The following is a 22,839-nucleotide window of genomic DNA, read 5'->3' on the forward strand; positions in this document are numbered from 1 at the left end:
TTAGTGGCTGATGTTTCCCACTTTTCCTTGTCCTTGGCTTTTAGAAAGAAAAGTTTCAAGATGATTCGGTCCCAGTCCCTGTCTCTGCAAATGCCGACGCAGCAAGATTGGAAGGGTCCCCCGACAGCCAGTCCGGTCATGTCTCCCACCACCCCTGTGCTCCCTGGAGCCACTTCGCAGCCCACGCCAGCGCCCTATGCCATGCCCGAGTTCCAGCGAGTCACCATCAGCGGAGATTACTGTGCTGGGGTAAGGTGGCTCCCACTCCCCACTCTCTATCTGCTCCCCTGGGGACTGAGTGAGGGCCGATGCACCTTGTGCGGAGGCTGGGGTCCTTGGGTCACTGGGGACGTGCCTAGTGCTGAAGCCTGGTCCGGTCTGTGGGTGTCTGGGAGGCAGTGGGCAGGATGCACAGGAGTCTGAAGAGAAGGAGGGTCTCAGTGGAGGTTGTGGGTGTGGATGAGTGTGTCTCGGGCACCACTCACCCCTGTGAGGGGGGCCTGGGGCTGCAGGCTGGCACACCGTGGCCATGGCCTGCACGTTCCTTGTGTTCTCTGCATCTAGAATGCTGCTCTCTGTGGAAGAGAGGAAGCTCCCCCTGAGGAAGATGCCAGCTTGCATGTCTTAGGGTTTCCAAATGTTGAGTGGACTTCGAAGTCCAGGTGTTGATTGGTTTGTGTAGGATCAGTTATTGCTGGTTTAGCGCTCCATCTATGGGCTTCCGCTCAGTATCTTTTTTTTCTTTTCTTTTTTTATTTTTTAAATATTTTATTTATTTATTCATGAGAGACAGAGAGAGAGAGAGGCAGAGACACAGGCAGAGGGAGAAGCAGGCTCCATGCAGGGAGCCTGACGTGGGACCTGATCCCAGGACTCCAGGATCATGCCCTGCGCGGAAGGCAGGCGCTAAACCGCTGAGCCACCCAGGGATTCCCCACTCAGTATCTTTAAATACAGGCTCGACCTTCCCAACCAGGCAGGGGGGTCTTGATGAGAAAGTGAACAAGTAACCAAGTTGGTTCACTTCATCACAGAAAATGTGCTCATTTTCCTGGGTGGATGTTGCATTTTTGTTGCTTACTTCTTGAAGAGAAGTATCACTTAGTGCCAGGGTTAAGTTTGGTTCTCTCCCCCTGGCCCTGAGCCTACTACCCACACCTCAATTGTCCTTGTCCTTGTTACTCTCTCTCTTCTTCTTCTTTTTTTTTTTTTTTTTGAGAGACAGAGCACATATGCGCCCAAAGGAGGGGAGGGGCAGAGGGAGAGCGAGAGAGAGTCCCAGACTCTCTGCTGAGCATGGAGCCCGACGTGATGTGGGGCTCCATCTCACGTCCCTGAGATCATGACCTGAGCTGAAATCAAGAGTCAGATGCTTAACAGACTGAGTCATCCAGATGCCCCCAAAATATTTTATTTTTTGAGGCAACCCTTGGTTTTGGTTTCTTGTGTGTTCTCCCATAGATGGCCTGTGTACTTACAATTAACTAAGCATGTATAACTTGTTTATTTTTATACAAATGGTAGTTTACTGTGCACATTATGCTGAGTCTAGCTTTTTCTCACTTAACAGTGTATCTAGGAGATAATGACATATCAATAAAGAACTTCTTTTTTCTTTTTTTCTTTACAAGTGTGTACTATTCCATTGCATGGATTTACCACACTTTAAGTTCTTATGGATGGGAATTTTGTTGGATTGGAAACAATGCAGGCCTTCTCTGATGATGCAGCATCCCGACCAGGAGTCCTTAGTGTCTACTTGGCCCTGACATATGAGGAGAACAGGAGAAGGGGGAGTAGGGGTAAACTGGCAGCTGCTGAATGGGAGGATGTTGGCCTGGTGCAGTAGCTAGCTTCTTTCCATCAGTCTCCTGGCACGGAGCCCCTGACCTGGGCAGTTGGTTCCCAGAGAGCTATGAGTCCATGAGAGGCAGGCTGACCTTGCATATCACCTTGGGTCCCAATGGGCTTGCTGCTGTGCATGAGGCCCACAGTTATCTATACGTTGGCTGGTGGCTGCTGGTCCACGGGGATCCTGGGCACCTTCTCTGATCTCTTTAGCCATGGCCTAAACCCCTTGCCATGCTGAGTCCATTGGCTCTGCAAAGTGCTTGGCTTGTCAGTCGCAGGGACATATGTTTGTCTAAAGTTCTGAGGTGTTTGTGTTCATTCCCCTATTCCTGCTGCTCTCAGAAGCCATCCGCTGGAAGATGTAAAATGGAATTAATACACCCTTATGGGGACATGTGGAATCAGGAAAGGAGAAGCTACATTTTTAACAAAAGCGAGGAGCAACATTTACTAAAAGTGAAAAAACATGACTGGGAAAGATATATACCAACTTCCTTCCTCTGAGCCTGGAGTAGGGTGGAGGAGTGGGGAGGGTAGAGTTTTAGCTGCATCTGTGATGATTCATTTATCCAAATATATAAGAGAACTGGCACAGTAATGAAAAACATTAAAAGTTTTAGCTCTGAAAGGTAGACACATGGGTGTCTTCTCTGTATGGTTAAAATATTTGAAAACTAAAAGTGATTTTTAGTTAAAGCAGAGAGGAAATTTCCAGGAACACCCCATCCCCACGCTCCCCCAGCATCTTGTACCTCCCTGTGTTGTGTCACTTACGTCCTGTTATGACTGTCTGTTTAGCTGCTTGTCTCCCCAGACATGTTCGGGTTTCTCCCGCACACATCCTTCCCAAACAGAGATAAATGAGCCCACCAGAAGGTGGGGATTTCTCTCTTCCCTTGTTAAGAGCCAGGCAGCTCTGGGAAAGCAGAACATGCTTAGGTTTTGGGACCCAGTCAGATAAGAATCTGAAGTTTGACTTGGTAACTTCTGGCGAGTGATTTGTCCTCTCTGGGTCACGGTTTCCCCATGGGTAGAATGGATTGCCGTGAGGACTAAAATGAAATCAAACCCTTCTCAATAAGTGCTTGTTGACTGGGTGAATTGGGTGATTAACCCACGACTCAGAAGCCAGGGGATGGCAAAGCAGCAGACTGAGCATGCAGAGTTTTTATAGTTACTTCCAAGAGCCCGTATGTTTTCTGAAAGGCAAGTGATGACACTCACCATCGTCAGAGCTATGGTCCAGGCCTTGCCTCTCTGTGTGCAGGATGCAACAGCAGGGCTGAGGTTTAACTGGCAGCACTTGAGGCTGGCCTTGGGTGGGCAGGCTGCAGTGTCTGCCTTCCTTCTCGTCTCCAGCAGGTTAATAAAAACCTTGTCTTCCAGACTCCCAGAGAAAATCAGGTGTTCAGCAAAAACCGTAGTGTTTGTACAAACAGCTTGGGCTGGGTGAGCTGCTCATATTTCAGCAAGTGGTAGGAATGCTCCCGAAACCCAAGTTCTTAGCTGCCAGCTGAAAGCCATCTTTGCAGTAGATCTTGCTAAGGACAGTGGTTTCAGACCTGCTATGTGAACTCTTCCCTGCATACCCTCTTCTGCAGATCACTGTAGAGGACTATGAGCAGGCTGCCAAGAGCCTGGCCAAGGCCCTGATGATACGGGAGAAGTATGCCAGGCTTGCCTACCACCGCTTCCCACGGACCACAGCCCGGTACCTGGGTCATCGGCGGGTAGACGCTGCACCACCGGAGGAGGGCCTCCCAGGTAGGGCACTGTGGGTACATGTGGGATCCTTAAGTTGAGCACCCAAGAATTGGTGAAGACTTTTTACTGGCTGGATGTATTTGTCCCAGCTGCTGTTTTAAGGATAGGGTCCTGGTTTTGGCTTCCTATACCCATGTTTGCTGGTTTCCCCGAGGATTGATTCTGTGTACACTGTGTACTCTGCCCTGGGTAGAGCTGAGCCATAGAAGTTAAGAGAGAGGCAAAAGACTGTCCCTGAGCTTGAGAGTCCTCCAGAGACAATGGCAACCTCACCCTAGGTATTTAAAACAGCACCATCAGACAGTAAATGCTGAGTTTGTTGGTGGGGTGATATAGAGTCGGGGTAGATGCAGGGGGTATGTTCTGAGGACAAGGAAAGTAGGCTCTGGAGTTAAACACACCTACATTCTGGTCTCAGCTCCACTACTTTCTTGGGCAAGATATTTCTCCAAACCTGGAAAATGAGAATAGTATCTATGTCCTGGGTCTGTTCTGAGGAGTGAATGAGAGAATGCATCTGAAGTACTTTTAGTGTAGTTCTGGCACCTAGTGAGTGTTCAGCAAATGGTAGCTGCATTTATGCTGCAGAATTTGGGGAAGAGGAGATCGGGGATGGCAGGATGGTTTCTGGGGGAGTCCGGCCTGTGAAGGACCTAGGAGCAGTAAAGGCTGTAAGTTAGGTAATATGAATGAAGACAGTAAGAAACCACAATCTGTAAAGGTGGTTATGGGGGATCAGACAAGGGCCTAGTGGTCTGTGCCAGTGCCCAGGCCCCTGGCTGCCCTCTGGGTATAATTAGGTGCCAAGGGTCTCCTGTCTGGGTTTTCCTTGAAGCTCTGACACCTGGACTTTGAGCATCTGTTACCACCTGGAACCCTGGTTAAATCTCAGCCCTTTTGGTCTCATTTCCCTCTCTATCTGAGGCAAGTTGATGCCACCTATCCCAGTTTTGGCAAAAGCAGACAGGACCGACCGTCCAATGTGTACTTTATACAAAACAGAGTATCCAGGGGGCCTGGGAATGAGCGCAGTGAGGCAGACACCATGGTTTCATGTACACTTGAAAAGTGTTTCCCTGGCACACTTTAGGGACTCCTGAGCTAGCCTGGGGCTGTGCCTGATTGGGGAACATTGGCTCTGTGCTGCTTCATCCCCTGCGAAGCCTCACTTCTGTCCTGGGGCAGTCTGTTCCGAGCACTAATTGGAGGACACCCAGGCAGGTCACCCTGCCTTGATTGCTTTCTTTGATGAAGATCCTAGGGTTTCCCCTGCCTGGGCTGGCAGCTGAGCAGCTGCACCCTATGTGGAGTTGGCTGGTGTGCAGAGTTGGAGCCCCCAGATCTACTGCTATTTAGCATAATCTGGTCCTTGGCCAGAGACAGAGCTTATCGAGTCAGGAGAACTCATTACAAGAGTAATGAAAATAATATCCTCTAATTGATGAGTCAGTCAGGCATTACTGTCATAAAGCATTTCTTTTTTTTTTTTTTTTTTTAAGGTTTTATTTATTTATTCATGAGAGACACACAGAGAGAGGCAGAGACACAGGCAGAGGGAGAAGCAGGCTCCATGCAGGGAGCCTGATGCGGGACTTGACTCCAGGACCCTGGGATCATGTCCTGAGCCAAAGGCAGATACTCAACCACTGAGCCATGCAGGCGCCCCACAAAGCATTTTTTATACCTACTTTTGCAGCCTTTACAACAGCCCATCACGGCAGGGTGTGTTATTCTCAGATGAGCCAGCAGGATCCGAGAGGTGGAGTGGTTTGTTCAGTCTCATAGCTGGGAAATGGCCAAGAGGCATTTTCTGCCTCCTGTGGGCTAATATTTGTGGGGACAGATAGCTCTGTCCTTGCCATTCCCTGCTCTGTGGGAGATAAACTGCCTATTCTGTGCTTATTTGGGGAGGTGGGGGGCTTTTCCATCTAGCTCCTTGGCTGCCCTGGGCTCAGGAAGATGTGGGTGGACAGGGACAATTATTCCCTCTGGGCAGTCCCAGGTGCTGCCTGTTATTTTATTAGGAGAAGACACAGTGGCCCTTTTTAATGTGCCTGGCGTCCCTGTCATGCCCAGGAGGCTGAAGCCCATTTCAGTTAAATTAAAAACATTTACTGAAGTGTCAGCCATGGGCCAGGGACTGCTCTAGGAAATGGGGATACAATAGTAAACAAACCAAACATCTACGACCCAAGATAAGTAAATGACATTATTTTTCATAGTGGTAAATGCCAGGGAGATGAAATAAAACAGGGAGGGAGATAGGTGACGTGAGGGTAGGTGGGGGTAGTCGAGATGGTTGGGTTTGAGATGAGATGATGAGGATGGCCCTCATTGAAAATGTGACTTTTGAGCTCATGTCAGCTCATGAGGTCAAGGGCACATTGCCATCACTCAATCCTGTTTTGCAGACTTCCACCCTCCCCCTCTGCCCCAGGAAGACCCCTACTGTCTGGACGATGCTCCCCCCAACCTGGGCTACCTGGTTCGCATGCAGGGAGGCATCCTCTTCGTGTATGATAACAAGAAGATGCTGGAGCGCCAGGAGCCCCACAGCCTGCCCTATCCCGACCTGGAGACCTACACGGTGGACATGAGCCACATCCTGGCTCTCATCACAGATGGCCCCACGTAAGCCAGCTTTCCCCAAGTGCCTCTCTTTGGGAAAGGCCAACCAGGTCCCCTTTTTATTCTGGGCTTCCCTGCACTTCAATCATCCCAGAAATAGAGTACTTTCCCCTTTCCCCAGTGCTTTGTGGGTTCCTGCAACAATTTCCCATCATAGGCTGGCACATTCTTAGAGTTGGTACTACCTGTCTCTTCTGCATCCTAGAGGTGGACTTCTGTTTGCTGGTGGCCACCTGGCTACCTTAAAGTGGCTGTTCTCCCTCACCCCAGGCGGGGCAGCACCTTGGTAGAGAATCAGCCCAGGACATCATAGATGGTAGAAGAGAGATGAAGACTGTTGCTTTAGGTGTTAGGTTTTCCATGTTTCTGGAGGGGAGAGTGCAGGAGGCCTGGGAACTTTGTACCACGGCCCCCAGGATGCTCGTGGGCTTGGCCTGAGTTAAACTGGTGGGCAGTTATCTCTGCATCTGGCCCCTCTCTTGTTGGTGAGCCCCTCAGCTAATCAGCAGGAGGTTCGGCAGCCTGGCCCTGAGCCGTGGATGGCTGTGCCGAGTGCTCGGCCAGGACTGGGCAGCTGGGGGAGGGGAAGGGTGCGGTCACTGCCCAGGAGCCTCTCTTACCCTGCCTTCAGGGTTTTGCTGGGAATGGTGTGACGCCAGTTTCCAAGGGAGGAGAGTGGACCGCAGGAGGATGGGCGGAGTGGGTCTTGGGCCTCACTGATCTGAGGGCAGCGCTAAGATCTGGGAGGGGAAAATGCAATTCCCAGGAGGCTCACCTCTGCCCTGCAAGGAGGAGCTTTGAGGAGAAGCCTTGGGAGGGAGAGGTGGGAGGACTCTGGCTGTTCTAGGAGGTATGTGAGCAGTGGTTGTCCTGTCCGGGAGGCTGTCCAGGCCAGTCCTCCTGGGGAAGGGACTGGGTGAGATAGCCTTTGAAATCCCTTCTGACTCAGACTCTTCATGCTTCCTCTGTGATGTGCTCTGGGGCTTGCCTCGGTCAATATGATGGTGCTGTTCCAGGGTCGGCAGCTGCTCCTTATGAAAGTTCGAGTGATTGCATGCCAAGGGAGCTGCTGTTTGTTTGGGGGTCACAAGGAAGCAGGGTGGCGTGACTTGTGGTTGAAAGTTCTGTGTGGCTTGTGGCACGTGGCCAGGCCCCTGGGCTGGGTGTGGGCTGAGAGTTGGCTAGGAGCAGTGAGTGTTCCCACCCTCGGTGGCCTTTGCTGGCTGGTGGAAGCATCAGTCCCTACAGAGATTTCTGTCCTAGTAACAAACATCCCTACATTCTTAATCTACCCGTCATACAAAACCTCCTCCACTTGTCCTGAAACCTCAGAGTTGCAGAGTCTTTAGGGGTTGGGGTTTAGGAAACATCATTAGGTCACAAGATGGTTCCTCTCCATGCCAAGGTGGGCAGGTCTCGCCTTATATAATTTGGCTCTATTACTCAAGTTCTGGGCAGAAGCAGGAAGGGATGAGGAGACTTTTATTGAGCGTCTACTCTGCTCAGTCTTGGACACTGCCATCTCCATATTTACTTGTGGGAAACAGATTTGGATGAATTGCCTAAGCACATAAAGCTAGACGTCAGACAACCTGTACAAGGTCCCGAAGGCAGCTTTGCACTGCCCCCAGTTGACTCTCCATTTGTTTTGGAGAACACATGAAGGTGGTTCCACAGTCCAGCTGAGTCTGCAGAAAGCTGGAACCCCCCCCATCCCTCCCTACTGCATCCTGACCCTCCACCTGAGGGCTGGTCTCCATGGCCACTGGAGGTCTGTAGACTGGAGAGCTTGATGGGACTTCTCAACTGTGGTTTCTCCCCCTTCCCCACCTGCAGGAAAACATACTGTCACCGGCGACTGAACTTTCTGGAATCCAAGTTCAGCCTTCATGAAATGTTAAATGAAATGTCTGAGTTCAAAGAGTTGAAGAGTAACCCCCACCGAGACTTCTATAATGTGAGAAAGGTGCGTCAGTGGGCCAGAATTGAGAGCCAGCCCTCCCGGTCTCCCTCCCAACCCACTGGCATGCCGTGAGCCAGTCTGGGGCTGGTCCCCTGTGTGGCCTTCCTTGGCCAGATGAGTGTGATGCGTACATGCAGAAGGAAGATTGGAGCGTTGCCTTCTTTCTGTCAGGCCATGCCTCAGACGGTAGTTGGTATGACTCTAGGTGGAAACCTTGGTCCACGTTATGTACCTGTTGCAGTGTGCCCTCTTCCTTGGAAAATAGGGTATGGTCTGCTAATTGGTCATAAGACTTGAGGCCAGGCTGCTTTTAAGGTAGAGGATGTCTTAAGTTCATCATGGAGAGAGAAAGGCTGTTATGACCTCTTTGGGTTGGGAGTTCATGGTTTTGGTTCCTTCTGGATCAGGTATGGGTAAGGAAGAGCAACCGAAGTGCTCCTGTCTCTGCCCCTGCCCTAGGCTGGGTGAGCAGCCTTAGCCTGGGCCTGGGGGCTGCAGCCCGGGCAGGTGTGTGTGTTAAAGGGTCATGGCCTCCAGCTTTTCCAATTTCCTCCCATTTAACTAATATCAGTGCTCAGCTTAGGGTGTTGGATGTTGAGCAGGAGCCACTGCCTATGTCCTAGATGTTCCTAGCCTAGTCCTCTCAGTGTGAAGTGTTGTGGCAGGGGTGGCGTCCAGGAAGAGCCCAGAACTGAGCAGATGTAAAGAGTGCACCTGGGCAGGGGTGGGAGGCCAGGGAATGGAAGGGATGGCGTTCCAGGCAGAGGGCGCAGCGTATGCCGAAGACCAGGGGAGAGAGTTCTGTGCCATGAGAGGAGAGACCATGCCGAGTGCGTGGTGTGACAGCAAGTGGTGCGGTTTGACAGGAGCTCGGTGCCGGGGGACAGCGTGGTGCTGGGCTGTGGGGAGCGTCAGGTGGCAGAGGTAGGTGAGGTTCTGGGCCCTGACGGGGCCCCCGGGTTTCTCAGAGGAAGCAGGGAGCAGGGAGGGGGCACGGTGGTATTCTGGGAGAGAAGCTCATGGGGGAAGGGTGGGGATTGGGGTCCTGGTCTCCATAGGGGCTTCTGTCCCAGGCGTGACCCCTTGAGGACTGCCCCTCCCTGGGGTCAGCTCTGGTAAGGGAATGTGGGTCAGGGGAGGATGTGGAGCCCAGGCCTCCCTGACCTGCTCGGGGATACCCAGAGTGATGAACAGAAGGCCTCCTCCAGGGAGGCCCCGAGGTTACTTGTGTGAAGCAGCCTGGGGTCTGGCATGGACTCTCACTTGGATGGAACCTTAAGAGAGGTGGCTTCAGCTCATGGGCTATGGGGGATGTGTCTCGGGGGTTCTAGGCAGAGATGAGAGGATGTGTTAGAAATCACCTGCCTGGTATTTTCGCCTTTGAACACAGCTGCTTCTCCCAGCCTCAGGTGTTCAGACAGGTGGGTGCTTCAGGCACTATGCCAGCTCCTCTCAGCCCTGCCTGAAGCACCCCACCTGCCCAGGTGGGCGTCTGAGGAAGCTCGTTGGCCAGCCCAGTGCAGCCCTGCCCGTGTATGAATGCTCTGGGCCCATTGCTTCCTGCTGCCTGGGGCTGAGGTATCCTTGCGAATTGCACTGGCTCGGACATTGTTTGCTTCTGAGGTGGGGCCTCAGTGGGTGTTCCTGGGCCAACCAGCTGCCCTCTGGCTGTGATACGGGAGAGAGTCCTGGTGGGGGCTGTGGTTGCCTACCCCTAGGCGTTCCCTGTCAGTCTGGGGGTTAATGTGTTCTCCAGATAGGGATGACCTTCACCCCTGTGCTGTGACTCAGTGTCCTGTTCTCTGGCACCACAGCAGTCCATAAACACAGGCCAGATCTGTTCCAAGTCAGGCCTCTGCCTGCCCCTCCTTGCCTCCCGGGTCCTGGCTGCTTTATCTTACCCTGGAAGCTTCTTTGGGAGGAGAGCTGGATTTCTGAAACCCAGGGTGGGCTGGGAGGGTGGCCTCCGTATTTCCAAGGTTAACTGTCAGTGTTGGGAGGATAGGCCAGAGCTGTGCTCTGAGGCCGAAGCTGTGAGGGGCCATGGGTCCGGGGGTGGTGTTTATGAAAGTGCCTGCAACATCACAACAGGGCATGGCTTATGACACAACGAGGCCCAGCCAGCCGGACTGTGTAATAAGACATTTGTTTTTGTTCAGAGCTGAGAACCAGGGCTGAGTGTGTTTACTGCCTAGGAGTTGGGTAAGATTAGGCCTTCTCCACTTTGGTTTAAGTGTCATATCAGGCATAGCAAATAGGCTTCATCTTCTGTGCCAAACTTGACCAGTTGGCAGTGGCTGCTCCCAAAGCCTAGTGAAAGTGCTGCAATCAATTATTGATGTCTGACACGCATGTGGAAATGGTCAGTGTTGGCGCCGGGGCCGGGTATTGCCAGCCCTGTTTGTAAACCGTACTGTTTGCTTAGACCCGGATCTGAGGTAAAAGCAAGGAATGCACTTGTATCTTCTGGTGAATTGAAAACACTGACCTCCAATGACAGGTTCTTTTACTTGTTCCTAAAATAACCACCTTGGACATTCTAAAGTTTGGATTGGATGCTTCCTGGATTGTCCAGTTGTTTTCCTCCTTCATCTTATGACTTGTGGGGGTAAGGACAGGCTGCACCCCCTGCAGTGTGTCATTGGTATGCTAGAGGACACAACGAGAAAATGCAGAATGTGCTATGTCATGCTGAGGTAGTTGAGTCCAGCTGTGTCTGGCTGAGCTAAGCCAGGCTGACCACTTGTGCATCCCACATGAGCCCAGCCTGTCCCTGACGTGATTGACCATTTACACTGTGCTTTGGGTGATGTCTTAGCTTTTTGTGCTTGTAATTGTTTTATTTCTCTGATGTCTAGTGGCCTTTCTGGTTGGAAGTGGCAGGATTAATGGCAAGAAGGGCCCCATGAGTCGGTGATGTGGCCAATGACATGGGCTGGCTTGTATAATGTTCACAGAGATTGCATAGATCAAATGTCTGGTTTGGCATGAGTTGGAGATGCCTGGCCAGCTGTGGACAGCATTCCCTGGCCAGCGGTCAACCGCCTCCTCATCCCAGCCCTGGCAGCCTACGGAGCCAATCTGGTGGTTGGCAGCATCCTGGCCTGTGAGCCTGCTGCCATCTCCTTGGGGACCTCTCTGAAGCCCGTTGGGCTCATGCAAGGGGAGTCAGGATGCCCACTGTGACTTCAGGCCATCCCTCAGCTTAGCGAGGGCTCCGTTCCTCAGGGCTAGTGGCTGAAGGAAATGCCCCAAGAGAGGTCAATGTGAAGAATGGTATTGTGTGGGGCACTCGGTGGGCCCTTAGAGTTCTATGAGGATGCCGATATCACCATTTGTTCATTCATCCATCCACTGATTCAACAGATATGTCATACTAGGCCCTGGGGTAGGCGTTGGAGACTTGGATGCATCAGATGAAGTCCTTGTCTTTTGATGACTGTGCTCCCAGTTTAGGGACAGAGGAGATAGGGACTTTGTAGAGTGAATCAAGAGGATGTGACAGTAATGGGAGTGTCTGTGCTAGTTTTCCTGGCTGGGTGAGGGAACAACTGGCCAATGTGCTGGGGGTGTGAGGTGCGGATCAGGATTGGCTTCCAAGTGGAGAAAGTTGTAAGAAATCTGGGGTAGGTGGATGATTGGTGGGAGCAAGGAAGGCATGCCAAGCAGAGGAGACATATGGGCAAAGTGATGCAGTGCCTTGAGCACCTGTTAGTGGTTTGTCAGAGTTGGAGCAGAGAGTGGGCAGTGGCAAGGTGGGAATTAAGGTTGGAAGTGAGCCTTGAATCCCAAGCTATGGAGTTTGGGCTTTATCTTAAAGACTTAGGAGCCACTGATGGTTTGTGAGAAGGAATGGCCAGACCCAGCCTACATTTTAAAAAGCACTCTGGGTGCTGTAATGAGGTAGGTAGGGCAGCAAAGCTAGCGGGAGGACCAATTTCAAAGTCCAGAGGAGAAACTGGGGGGAGGGGTGTAGATCCAGGCATTGGTGGGGGCCACGGGTGCTGAGATTTTGCACTCCACTTTGAGGGTTGGACACCCCAACTCTTATTGCCAGTGGAGGTGGCCTGGCTCATGGCTGGTGGGCACGGCATTGCAGGTGGACACACACATCCATGCGGCTGCCTGCATGAACCAGAAGCACTTGCTGCGCTTCATCAAGCACACGTACCAGACAGAGCCTGACAGGGCTGTGGCGGAGAAGCGGGGCCGGAAGATCACCCTGCGGCAGGTGTTCGACAGCCTGCACATGGACCCGTATGACCTCACTGTGGACTCACTGGATGTCCATGCGGTGAGTGAGCTTCTGCCCTAGTGCCTCACACCATACTGGGTGGTCTCTCAGCCCCCTGGAAAAGAGCTATGGTTGTGCATGGGGAGAGGCCAGCTGCGTAAGCAGCTCTTTCTCTTCTAGCCATAGAGGTGTGACAGGTAATTTGGCCTCAGGGAATAACAGGGCCACGGGACAGGGGGAAAGTGTATACCCTGGAGTCAGACTGGTCCCAGTTCTAATTCCCCTTGTATCTGTTGGGAGTCATGTATCCTTAAGCAATTCACTTAAGCTTTTATTTCCTTGGTTATAAAATGGTGAATGCCATGTGCCTTATTGACACTACAGTTATTAGAACACTAAGTGATGGTGCAGCTGCTATAGAAGACAGTATGGTGTCTCCTCCAAAAGTTAAATCTAGAATTACTATATATTCCAGCAATTCCTTTCCTAGGAATAGAGCCTGAAGAATTGAAAGCAGGGACTACACAGCTGCTTGCACCTCAAAGCTTAGAGCAGCATTATTCACAAGGGCCAAAAGTAGAAGCAGCCCAGGTGTCCATCAGCAGGTGGATGGATAAACAAGATGTGGTAAATACACAGTAGAATAGGATTCAGTCCTAAAAAGGAATGAAGTACTCACACCTTGAAACCATGATGCCAAGTCAGAAAAGCCAGACACAAAAGGACCATTAACGTACAATTCACTTGTATGAGGCGTGTAGAATAGGCACATTCAGAGACAGAAAGGAGTGTTGGTTTCCAGGGGCAGGAGGAAGGGGTCATGGGGAGGTACTGTTTAACAGGTACATGGTTTCAGTTTTATAAGATAGAGAGTTCTGGAGCGGCACGGTAGTGACAGTTGTACAACATAATGCACTGAATACCACTGACCTGTACACTTAAAAATGGCTAAGATGATAAATTTTGTGTTAGATGTATGTTACCACAATAAAAAATCTTCATAAAACAAATAAAGCACCGAATGAGGTCATGTGGAGAAAGTGCCTTATGAAGTCCAAGCAGGAACAGAGACCCTTTATTCCCGACTGTTCAGTAGTTGGGGGTTTTCAGCTCACTCGGTCAGCTGTGCCCCTGGCCACGGTGCCCTGGGGTGCGAGGCCCCTGGATCTTTCACAGAGGGCCTCACTAAAGGACCCCCAGGCTGACTGGGCGAGGACAGGCGCCCTGGCTCCAGGACTTTCCAAGCTTTCGTGTGGGAGCGGACCTGCATCTGTCAGCATGGCCTCCTTGTAAAGGCCTGGAGAGGGAAATGTGCGTGGATGGTCGCTGATCTGCCCGGCGGTCTCTCTCCAGGGCCGGCAGACATTCCATCGCTTCGACAAGTTCAACTCCAAGTACAACCCTGTGGGGGCCAGCGAGCTGCGCGACCTGTATTTGAAAACGGAGAACTACCTGGGAGGAGAGTACTTTGCTCGGATGGTCAAGGCGAGTGAGCCCTCGGCGTCTCCAAGCCCTCCGCAGAGCTGACACCCCCTTGCCAGCAGGGTGGGGGCGCCTCATGGCCTCCTGATCCCGCCCCGCCCCGCCCTGTCGGTCCACCATCCCGCTGGGGCAAGGCCGGGGTGCCCAGGGGGCTTGTGCCGTGGTGCTGCCGGGGCTGACTGCAGCCCAGGGGCGGGGGGGGGGTGTACCCCCGGCCCTCACAGCATCCAGGCTCACTGCCCTGTCCGTTTGTGGCCTGTGTTTGGCTGGGGGCAGGTTAGCTCCATTTGGAGACGCTTCTGCTGCCTGGCCTGGCTATGCGCGTGACTGCAGAGGCCTCCCTCTCCCCTGGAAGGGGCCTCTGCTGAGGTGGGGGACTGGTTACACGGCAGCGAGCCGACGTAGATCGGGTCTTCCCGGCCTGGCATCGGGCGGCTGAGGGAGCTGCAGGACCCAGCAGCTGGGTGCTTTTGGGCCGACCTGAGCTCTTGTTGGTGCTAGGAGGTGGCCAGGGAGCTGGAGGAGAGCAAGTACCAGTACTCGGAGCCACGGCTCTCCATCTACGGCCGCAGTCCTGAGGAGTGGCCCAACCTGGCCCGCTGGTTCATCCAGCACAAGGTCTACTCCCCCAACATGCGCTGGATCATCCAGGTGCCCCGGATCTAGTAAGTGGGGTGGCTGCTTGCTGTCTGTCCATGCCCTCTGGGGACACAGCCTGTTCCTCATGGGCTGCTGAGTCTGTACTATTGCTGGTGGGGCTGGTCTTGGTGCCACCTCGGGCCTCTCCTTCCCTTAGCGGGGATTGGGGGCTTGAAGAGCAAACTGCAAAACCTAGTAGGAACTACTACCCATCTTCTCATCGGGGTTTGAGGAGGGATTATCTTTTTGTGTGAGCCCCCGGGCATGAGTAACCTGGTGGTGGCCCACATTGCTGGCCCTCTCCATGGCTATGACTCAGATGACTGCTGACCTTTCCCATCTGGCCAATGTGGGGCTCATGGTCCCTTAAGTGGACTGGGATATGTGGTTTAGGGGAATGGAGCTGAGTGGCAGAGTTTGGATCACTGAGAAATTTAATTCATCTCTCAGACCTTGCATCAGCCTGAGTGCCAATACCCCACTCTCAGCATGGCCTCTAGCTTGGGAAAGCTCTCTGATGGGCATGGGTGGGTGTTGAATTTGCAAACCAATGCCCAGTATTGCAGAACTTGCTGAGAGCTGGAGAGGAGCAGAAGGACCTGTGCTCAAGCCACATCTCTAGTTCTACTCCGGGTGTTTAGATGGGAACACAAGCTGCTTGAGAAAGGGATGGGACTGCTCTCCCACAGGCCAAGGAGGCTGTTGGGTTCACTTTAATAATAAAGTCTCTTCTTTCCCCCAGTGACATATTTAGGTCAAAGAAGCTGTTGCCAAGCTTTGGGAAGATGCTGGAGAACATCTTCCTGCCCCTCTTTGAGGCCACAATCAACCCCCAAGATCACCAGGAGCTTCATCTTTTCCTTAAATATGTAAGTGTGAGTGGTGCTCCAAGCGATGAGCACAGTGGTGAAGGGAAGTGAGGATTCCAAGAGAGTTGGGTCAGGTTTTTCTTCTCAGATCCTCTCCGTCTTGTGCCCTAGGCATGGTGTGACTGGTCCCAAGAAACAGAATTTTAAAAATAACTAGTTGGCTCCAGGTGGGGGGAGTCCCCTTCTCCTCGGGGGCAGCCCTGGGGCGTGGGTGGGGTGCCAAGAGGACAGTGGTGGGGAGATGGGGAGAGACTGAGGAGTCAGTTCCTGCCCGAGTGGGGCTGGAAGGACCAGTTCCTGGCCCCACAGCTCCCCGCAGCAGCCCCAGGTCTTTAGAAATGCAGACATTTCAGTGTTCCTGCTTTGACCTTGGAATAAGAGTTTTCACATCATGTTTGGTTGAGTACATGAGCCCCACAACACAGATTTATCTGGCTAGTTATGGGAGAGGGGAAGAAGGGATGGAGGAGAGGTTACCTAGAAAAGGTAGGAGTGGGGCAGGAGCTGATCTGTCCCTTTGGGTTCTCAGAATAGAGATGGCTGTAGACTGTGAGAAGTGGGCTCAGTATGCTGTGGGGGTTCTGGGGGTCTGACATGGAGGGTGGTAGGGAAGATTCCAGAGAGCTGGGGGGCTGCCGGGAAAAGTCTGAACAGGCGGAGGGAAATCACTGACTTTATATTTTAGGCAAACACCATTCCGGGTGTTGTGGGGAAAAAGGCCTGGAACAGAAGGTGGCTGGAGGTGGGCAGAAAGGGGCAAGATGAGAGTCCGGGGCCCTCCTCCAGCAGTGAGAGATGCTGGGGGGTGGTAACAGCTCATGGCTTTTGAGTGTTTGCTGCCTGCCCCTGTGATCTATGCTGTGACATGATCTCACTTCAGCCTCATGATTACCTTATTTCATGTCATTTTGTTGGGGTTAATGCTAAGCAGAATCGTCATGTGCTTGCTGTGTGTTAAGCACTGTTAAGTGCTCTCCGTGGATTATCTCATTTAATTCTCACAACAGCCCTATGAGGCTACTAACTCCAGTTCACACACGAGGAAATTACATGAAGCTAAGAGGTGGTGGAGCTGGAATTTATGTAGACAGGTGCCTGACTCCCGAGCAGGTGTTATTATCCTCATGCCCCTCCCAAGTAGGACAAGTGAGGCATATGTGGATGGCAGCCTAGGGCCTGTGGGCATGAGGTGGGCATAGCTGTAGCACGGACAGCACCTGGGCAAGGCCTGAAGGTGAGCCAGAGGGAAGGGTCTAGCATGCCTTCAGAGGTCACTGTCACAAGTCGGGGAAGAACAGCCTTGGGGAGGAGGAGGAGTTGGAGGTTGAACAATTTTGTGCTTGAGGCCCTGCATCTGTTGGATACAGAGCTCAGGTGAGGGGCTGTTACCTCCAGGCCAGGCCCTGGAGAGTTCAGTTAAGGCATGGGGCTAAGGCATGGCTTCCCTGGCCCCAGACCCATCCAGGCCAAGTTGGGAGCTGTGGGAGCAACTCGGTTATTGCCTGGGACACGTGGTTCTGTGACAGGAAGACTCTGCCGAGACCTTCATGGTCCCTTGCTCCTCCGGGCACCTACTGCCCATATACGAATGGGAGACGCTGGCAGACCTGGCTGGGGTCCCCAGTTTGGGTCAGTTGTGGAGCAGGGTGGACAGTCTTGCAGAAGCCCCTTCCAAAGTGCTGCTGTGGCTGAGTGAAAGGGGGAGACATGTTAGCAGAACTGCCCCATGTGCTGGCTGAGACGCCCTATCTTCTGTAGGTATAGGTCTTTGGTTAAGGTCTGGGACCAGGTGACCAGGAAGCTAGTGAGTAGGGGCAAAGTTTGGGCCCCAGCTGAGGTGTAGCTGCTGTGGTGGGACAGGAGGCTCGGGGAACTTCCTAGGGAGGAATCAGGGAGCAGAGTATCTCCCTCCCGGAAACCGCAGCTCATCCTTCCAAGGGGCCCTCTTGGATGGGGCCCACCTTGACTTGTGAGGAATCCAGGCTGGTTTCCTGTGGCCCCAAAGGTGCATCCCAGGGGCAGCCTCCACCTGCAGCCCCAGTCGAGAGACCCAGAGCCCACTTAGGCTCAGAGCCTGTTGTCTTGCATAGGCAGGCTCCCTAAGCATTTTGGGCCTGGTTTGTTCACAGCCAGGCCCTCCCTCACAGGATGGCTGAGTGTTATATTAGCTGATGTGTGGTAAGTGCTTAGGGCCTGCCGCCCAGTAGGCCCATTTCCCCTCACAGCTGTTTCTGTACCCTACAGCCCTGGCTGCCTCCTTGGCGCAGCAGAGAGATGGGCAGGGGGTATGACTGTTTCACTGGCCACCTGGTCCAGCCTGAGTTTTCCCTTACCCATCACTACTACCACACCGGGGCTTGGCACTCTCCAGTCTGGTCTCCTGGATACTTTTAGAAGCCACGGAGGGACAGACTGGGGCACTGTGCCCACTCCCCATCCCTGGGAGAAATGTGGCCTCAGGCTCTGTGGTCCCCAGCTGAGGTATGAACCCGGGAGGCCTGGACGCCAAGGCCTTTGGCAGCTCATCTGCCTTGGCTTGATGCAGGACCCTTCTTTCTGCCCAGGTGACAGGGTTTGACAGTGTGGATGATGAGTCCAAGCACAGCGACCATATGTTCTCAGACAAGAGCCCCAGCCCAGACATCTGGACCAGTGAACAGAACCCGCCCTACAGCTACTACCTGTACTACATGTATGCCAACATCATGGTGCTCAACAACCTCCGCAGGTGGGTGCACCCAGCCCCTGCACATGTCTGTGTGCCCTCAGACCTCACACACAGGGATATGCCCCAGCACACAACACAGGGCACATATTCATAGAGCCACATGCACATGCAGGCACGCCACTGTACCACAGACAAGCTCGTACACACAGTGCAGCAAAACCTTCTGCCTGTACACGCGTGTGCATACACATACCAATACCTACATGTGTACCTGTCCATCTCTGATATGACGCGGAAATGGGGTGTGTTCCTTCCACTATACCAACAGTGCTCATACCTGCACTTATGCATGTAACACATGATTGTACCTGCTATGTGACAGGCACTGTCCTAGGCACGGGACATATAATAGGGAACAACACAGACTAAGTCCATGCCCACACGGAACTCATGTCCCATGGTCTTACCTGCACGGACTCCCACCAATGCAAACAATGCAAATTACATGGGGGGCATGTAATGGCGGGAGTTGGGTGCCCGGGGCAGCCAGCACTCGACTGTTCATTCTCCCCTTGCAAGTCTGCCTCCCTCCTGCCCCCGCTGGGCCATGGGGCCTTGCTAGCTCAGCCTAAGCCAGTGTAGTCTGTGAGTAGGAAGGTTTTGGATGGACCATGATTAAAAAGGGATGGCTTGGTGTTGGGGAGGGGCAGTCTGGGCCGAGCTTCTGGAGGTAGGGGCTTGGGTTCTAGCTCTGCTGCTGACCTGCCCAGGGGTTTGCAATGCCTGACTCTACTCTCTGGGTTTGTTCATTTTTATGACCAAGTAGTTGGACTTGATGGTTTCTCATGGCTTTTGCTGCACTGAAGGTCTGTGCACCTGGTCTCCAAGGGGTAGGTGAGGAGTGAATGGGGACAGAGGAGAGTCTCTTTCTACCACTAGGTCCCCCCCTTCTCTTCCTTGGGGATGATATCTCTTGGTTCTGAAGATCTCTGGACCTGGCTCTCTGTATTTTGGGAGGAATAGTTTCCAGCGTGCCCCCCACGTCAGTTGTGTTCATTCTGCCATGGGCAACCGTCTCCCCTCGAGTATGTCCTGAGCTGGGGGTGTGGGCCCTAGGCCTGTGGGGCCGAAGTAGGTTGAACTAGGGGTCCTTGCTGACCAAGAGCCTTACTTCTGCAGGGAACGAGGCCTGAGCACTTTCCTCTTCCGGCCTCACTGCGGGGAGGCCGGCTCCATCACCCACCTGGTGTCTGCTTTCCTTACTGCTGACAACATTTCCCACGGGCTGCTCCTCAAGAAGGTAACCAGGCCACTCAAGGAAGCTGACCCTGCAAGGATGGTCCTACTCTGGGCTCCCTAGGGGGGAGTGGATCACCTGGACTCCTTTCTGCCCTCGAGAAGCTCTGGCCAGTGACATTAAAAGGCTGGGGCCTTTTTCTGGGTTGGGCTGTCTGTAGTTATCTTGGTTTTGTACTTAATTATGAAAGGAATATATTCAAACACATTGCAATTTGGATTTTCCCAAAGATGGAGAGGTGGGAAAAAAAGCCCCTTATTGCTATTACTTTAAAAGAAATAGCCATTATTAGCTTTTTGGTATTTATAATGCTCATCTTTTTTACCAGAGCATATTTCTAATGTGCTTATTATTATGAGCACAGATGTTTTTGTTTCTGTTTCCTACCTCTGAATAAGCATTTTTCTGTGCTGCAACATAGTATCTGCTATGCTCCTCATTCTAAAGGCTGTTGGGAGGATGGCCCATCACTTGGATGGTCTATAATTGATTCAACTCGTCTCCAATTGTTGGACAGAGTCCATCCAACTTTTTGCTTGTGTAAATAATGCAACCATAAACTCTGTCCATTTGTCTTCTCCATATTTTGGATCACTTCCATAAAGGATGTTTGCTCAAACTCCTCTTCTGCCCTGATCCTGGGAAGGTCTAATGGTGTGTCACAATCCTGTGGGGGTGAGTGTTACATCAGAACACCACTCTAGCCCAGTCAGGTCTGCCCCTTCCGATCTCTGAGGAGCCAGAATGTTTACAGACTCAACCTGAATGTTTGTGGTCAAAGCAACACAACAACAAAAATGGGGATCTCCTGGGCTGACCCAGTGGGGGCATGCCTGAAGGAGGGAGCAAATTATGTAGGCTAGGGGTAGCCTGGGGCCTTGCAGCTGCCTTTCTGCCCTGAGCTGGGTCTTGTCTGGAGCCAAGATGGGGTGGAGGGCAGCCCAGGAAGAGATGGGCATGTGATATATGAGGTGAATGTAGAGGTGGGGAAGGGGAGGTGAGGTCTGGGTGCCCTGGCTTTGGGGTACTCACACTTGGTTAGGGAATTGCACAGACACTATCCAGACCCCCGGTTTCCACTGATGAATGTTCCTGCCCTCCCTTCCTCCCTCCTCTTTCTGGCACCCATCACCTGAGCTTGGTGGTTCTTTTACAGAGTCCGGTGTTGCAGTATCTCTACTACCTGGCTCAGATCCCCATTGCCATGTCTCCTCTTAGCAACAACAGTCTGTTCCTTGAATATTCCAAAAACCCTCTGAGGGAATTCCTGCACAAGGGACTGCATGTTTCTCTCTCCACCGATGACCCCATGCAATTCCACTACACAAAGGTGAGCACACGCTCAGTTTGCCTTTGGGGCGGGGGTTGGTGCCCACTGAAGGCAACGGGTAAGTTCCTGGTTAGTGAAAGGTGTTCCTTCCAGGAGTCCTGTCTTTGGAGTTCTTGAGCCCTTAAAGACACAGTTTAATTTTTTGCCTTCTCTATTTCCCCTTTCTCTGGCATTTACTATCTCTGTCATGTTGGTTAAGTTACTTGATCTCTGTATCTTCTTCTTCTTCATCCGTAGAATAGGGATGAAATTGTCTCTATGTCTACCTCTACTTTATTGTTGAGGATTCATTAAGAAAATGAACCAGAGTCTAATAGAGTGTCTGAATATAGCATGTACTCAAAATGTTAGCTAACATTTTAATACTGTTATTATTATTATTATTATTATTATTATTATTATACTCTGGATCTGTGGAGCAGGGGAAGGGGAAGGGAGAGGTAAAGTCATGCCTGGGGACTAGCCATTGGTTAGTAAAAACAGAAGTGCCTGAGTCTTCTAGGACAGGCTCTCTAAGCTTTGGTCTCAGAAAGCTGTTGATTACATATCTAGTGATGTTTAACTCATGCAAAATTGAAAAATATTAACTCATTTAATAGTCGTATTTTCCCCAAACAGAAAAATGGCATTGAGAATGGCATTGTTTTACATTTCTACAAATCTCCTTAATGTCTGGTTTAATAGAAGACAGTAGGACTCTCAAATCTGCATCTGCCTTCAATCTGTTGTGATGCCTTGTTTTTATCAAAGTGTATGAAGAAAATCTTGTCTCACAAAGATACATAGTTGGGAGAGGGATGACCTTTTAAAAGGCCTTGGGGACCCTGGTTCATTATTTTGAGAACTGCTGCTCTAGGTTACAGAGGCAGTTGCATGTCCAAGAACAGGTAGTGGAAGAGCTTGTGATCAACGGCAGACATTTCACATCCTAGGAGATAATGCGAAAGCACAATCCAAACCTAAGTCCTTTTGGGATTACTGTCTCACTACTTGATCATTTCTCATTCTTATTTTATGTTCCATCCCTGCTCTTTATACTTTCAGATTAATTTTTATTTTTGGACAATCTTAAGAAAGTGGTGTTAAATAAAGAGTAAAGCTATAGAGCACGTACTTAACGTGTACGTGACCAGGGTGACTGTCGCAGTAGAGCAGAGGCTGGCATCCGTATGACTGACACAGGGCTTCAGACATGTGCTGTTCAGCAAGTCCATGTGTAGGTGTTCTTTGATATATCTCTCTTCAGAAACCTGAGAATTTGCCAGAAATGCTCTTACGAGTTCGTCATTTAAGAGGGAGGCAGTGGGAATGTTGTCCGGTTATCCAGGTGCCAGACATTAAAGAAAGATTAAATCTGCAATGTCTGTCTGATGTTTCTAGCTTTAGAAATATGTGAAGGATTGAAAGGGATATCCTACTATCTAATACATTTGCTCTTGGGGGGGATCTAGGAAGCACTTATGGAAGAATATGCAATTGCAGCTCAAGTGTGGAAGCTGAGCACGTGTGACCTGTGTGAAATCGCCAGGAACAGTGTGCTGCAGAGCGGCCTCTCGCATCAGGTATGGGGTGTGATGGTGCTGGCTGCCCTCTGTCCCTCCTGTCCCTGCAACACATGTATAGTGGGCGCCTGCTGCATGCCAGGCACTTTCCAGGTGCCGAGATCAGTGAAGACAAGCAGGGTATCTTTCCACTGAAACTCATGTCCTAGAGAAACCTGGGGAGACCCCTGAATTTTCAAGGCTGCTCTCATACCCTCTGAGACCTCCCCTCAAATATGACCTCCTCTGAGAAGCCCTCCCTGATCACCATTCTACAGTAGCCACATACTTGCCATCAGTCTCTGTCCCTTTAATCTGTTTTCCTTCATAGCGTTTATTACTATCGATATTATAATATGTGGTTATGTGTTTTCCTGTCTTTCCTTCTAGAATGTGAGTTCCATTACAGTAGCTCCATTAGACTGTTGTTCTTTGGGCCTAGAATAGTCCCTGGCACAGAGAAGGCACTCAGTATTTCTCGGATAGTGAAGAATACCTAGATTGAATAAAAAAATTGTAGGGAAGGGACTTAGACATCAGGCATTTTTTTTTTTTTTTTTTTTTAACAGCTTC

General features: G+C 51.5%; 2 protein-coding genes across 14 annotated transcripts in view; one reads left to right on the forward strand and one right to left on the reverse strand.

Moving 5' to 3' along the window:
- AMPD3 (adenosine monophosphate deaminase 3) overlaps positions 1-22,839 on the forward strand; it is a 149,500-nt gene that overhangs the window by 124,198 nt on the left and 2,463 nt on the right. For all 13 annotated transcript variants that reach the window (XM_049098692.1, XM_049098691.1, XM_035704078.2 and 10 more), the window contains 12 exons: positions 45-249; positions 3,453-3,615; positions 6,027-6,246; positions 8,080-8,209; positions 12,306-12,500; positions 13,794-13,925; positions 14,424-14,587; positions 15,304-15,430; positions 17,995-18,158; positions 19,278-19,398; positions 20,552-20,725; positions 22,177-22,287. In XM_049098692.1, the coding sequence (XP_048954649.1) occupies positions 45-249; positions 3,453-3,615; positions 6,027-6,246; positions 8,080-8,209; positions 12,306-12,500; positions 13,794-13,925; positions 14,424-14,587; positions 15,304-15,430; positions 17,995-18,158; positions 19,278-19,398; positions 20,552-20,725; positions 22,177-22,287 (1,906 nt within the window). The remainder of the gene's footprint in view (positions 1-44; positions 250-3,452; positions 3,616-6,026; positions 6,247-8,079; positions 8,210-12,305; positions 12,501-13,793; positions 13,926-14,423; positions 14,588-15,303; positions 15,431-17,994; positions 18,159-19,277; positions 19,399-20,551; positions 20,726-22,176; positions 22,288-22,839) is intronic.
- RNF141 (ring finger protein 141) overlaps positions 21,569-22,839 on the reverse strand; it is a 41,932-nt gene continuing 40,661 nt past the window's right edge. Inside the window, exon 6 of the mRNA XM_025459479.3 lies at positions 21,569-21,975. Coding sequence (XP_025315264.1) covers positions 21,927-21,975 — 49 coding nt within the window. The 3' untranslated portion in view covers positions 21,569-21,926. The remainder of the gene's footprint in view (positions 21,976-22,839) is intronic.

The sequence above is a fragment of the Canis lupus genome, chromosome 21 (assembly GCF_003254725.2).
Source record: "Canis lupus dingo isolate Sandy chromosome 21, ASM325472v2, whole genome shotgun sequence".
In the NCBI taxonomy this organism is placed as follows: Eukaryota; Metazoa; Chordata; class Mammalia; order Carnivora; family Canidae; genus Canis; species Canis lupus.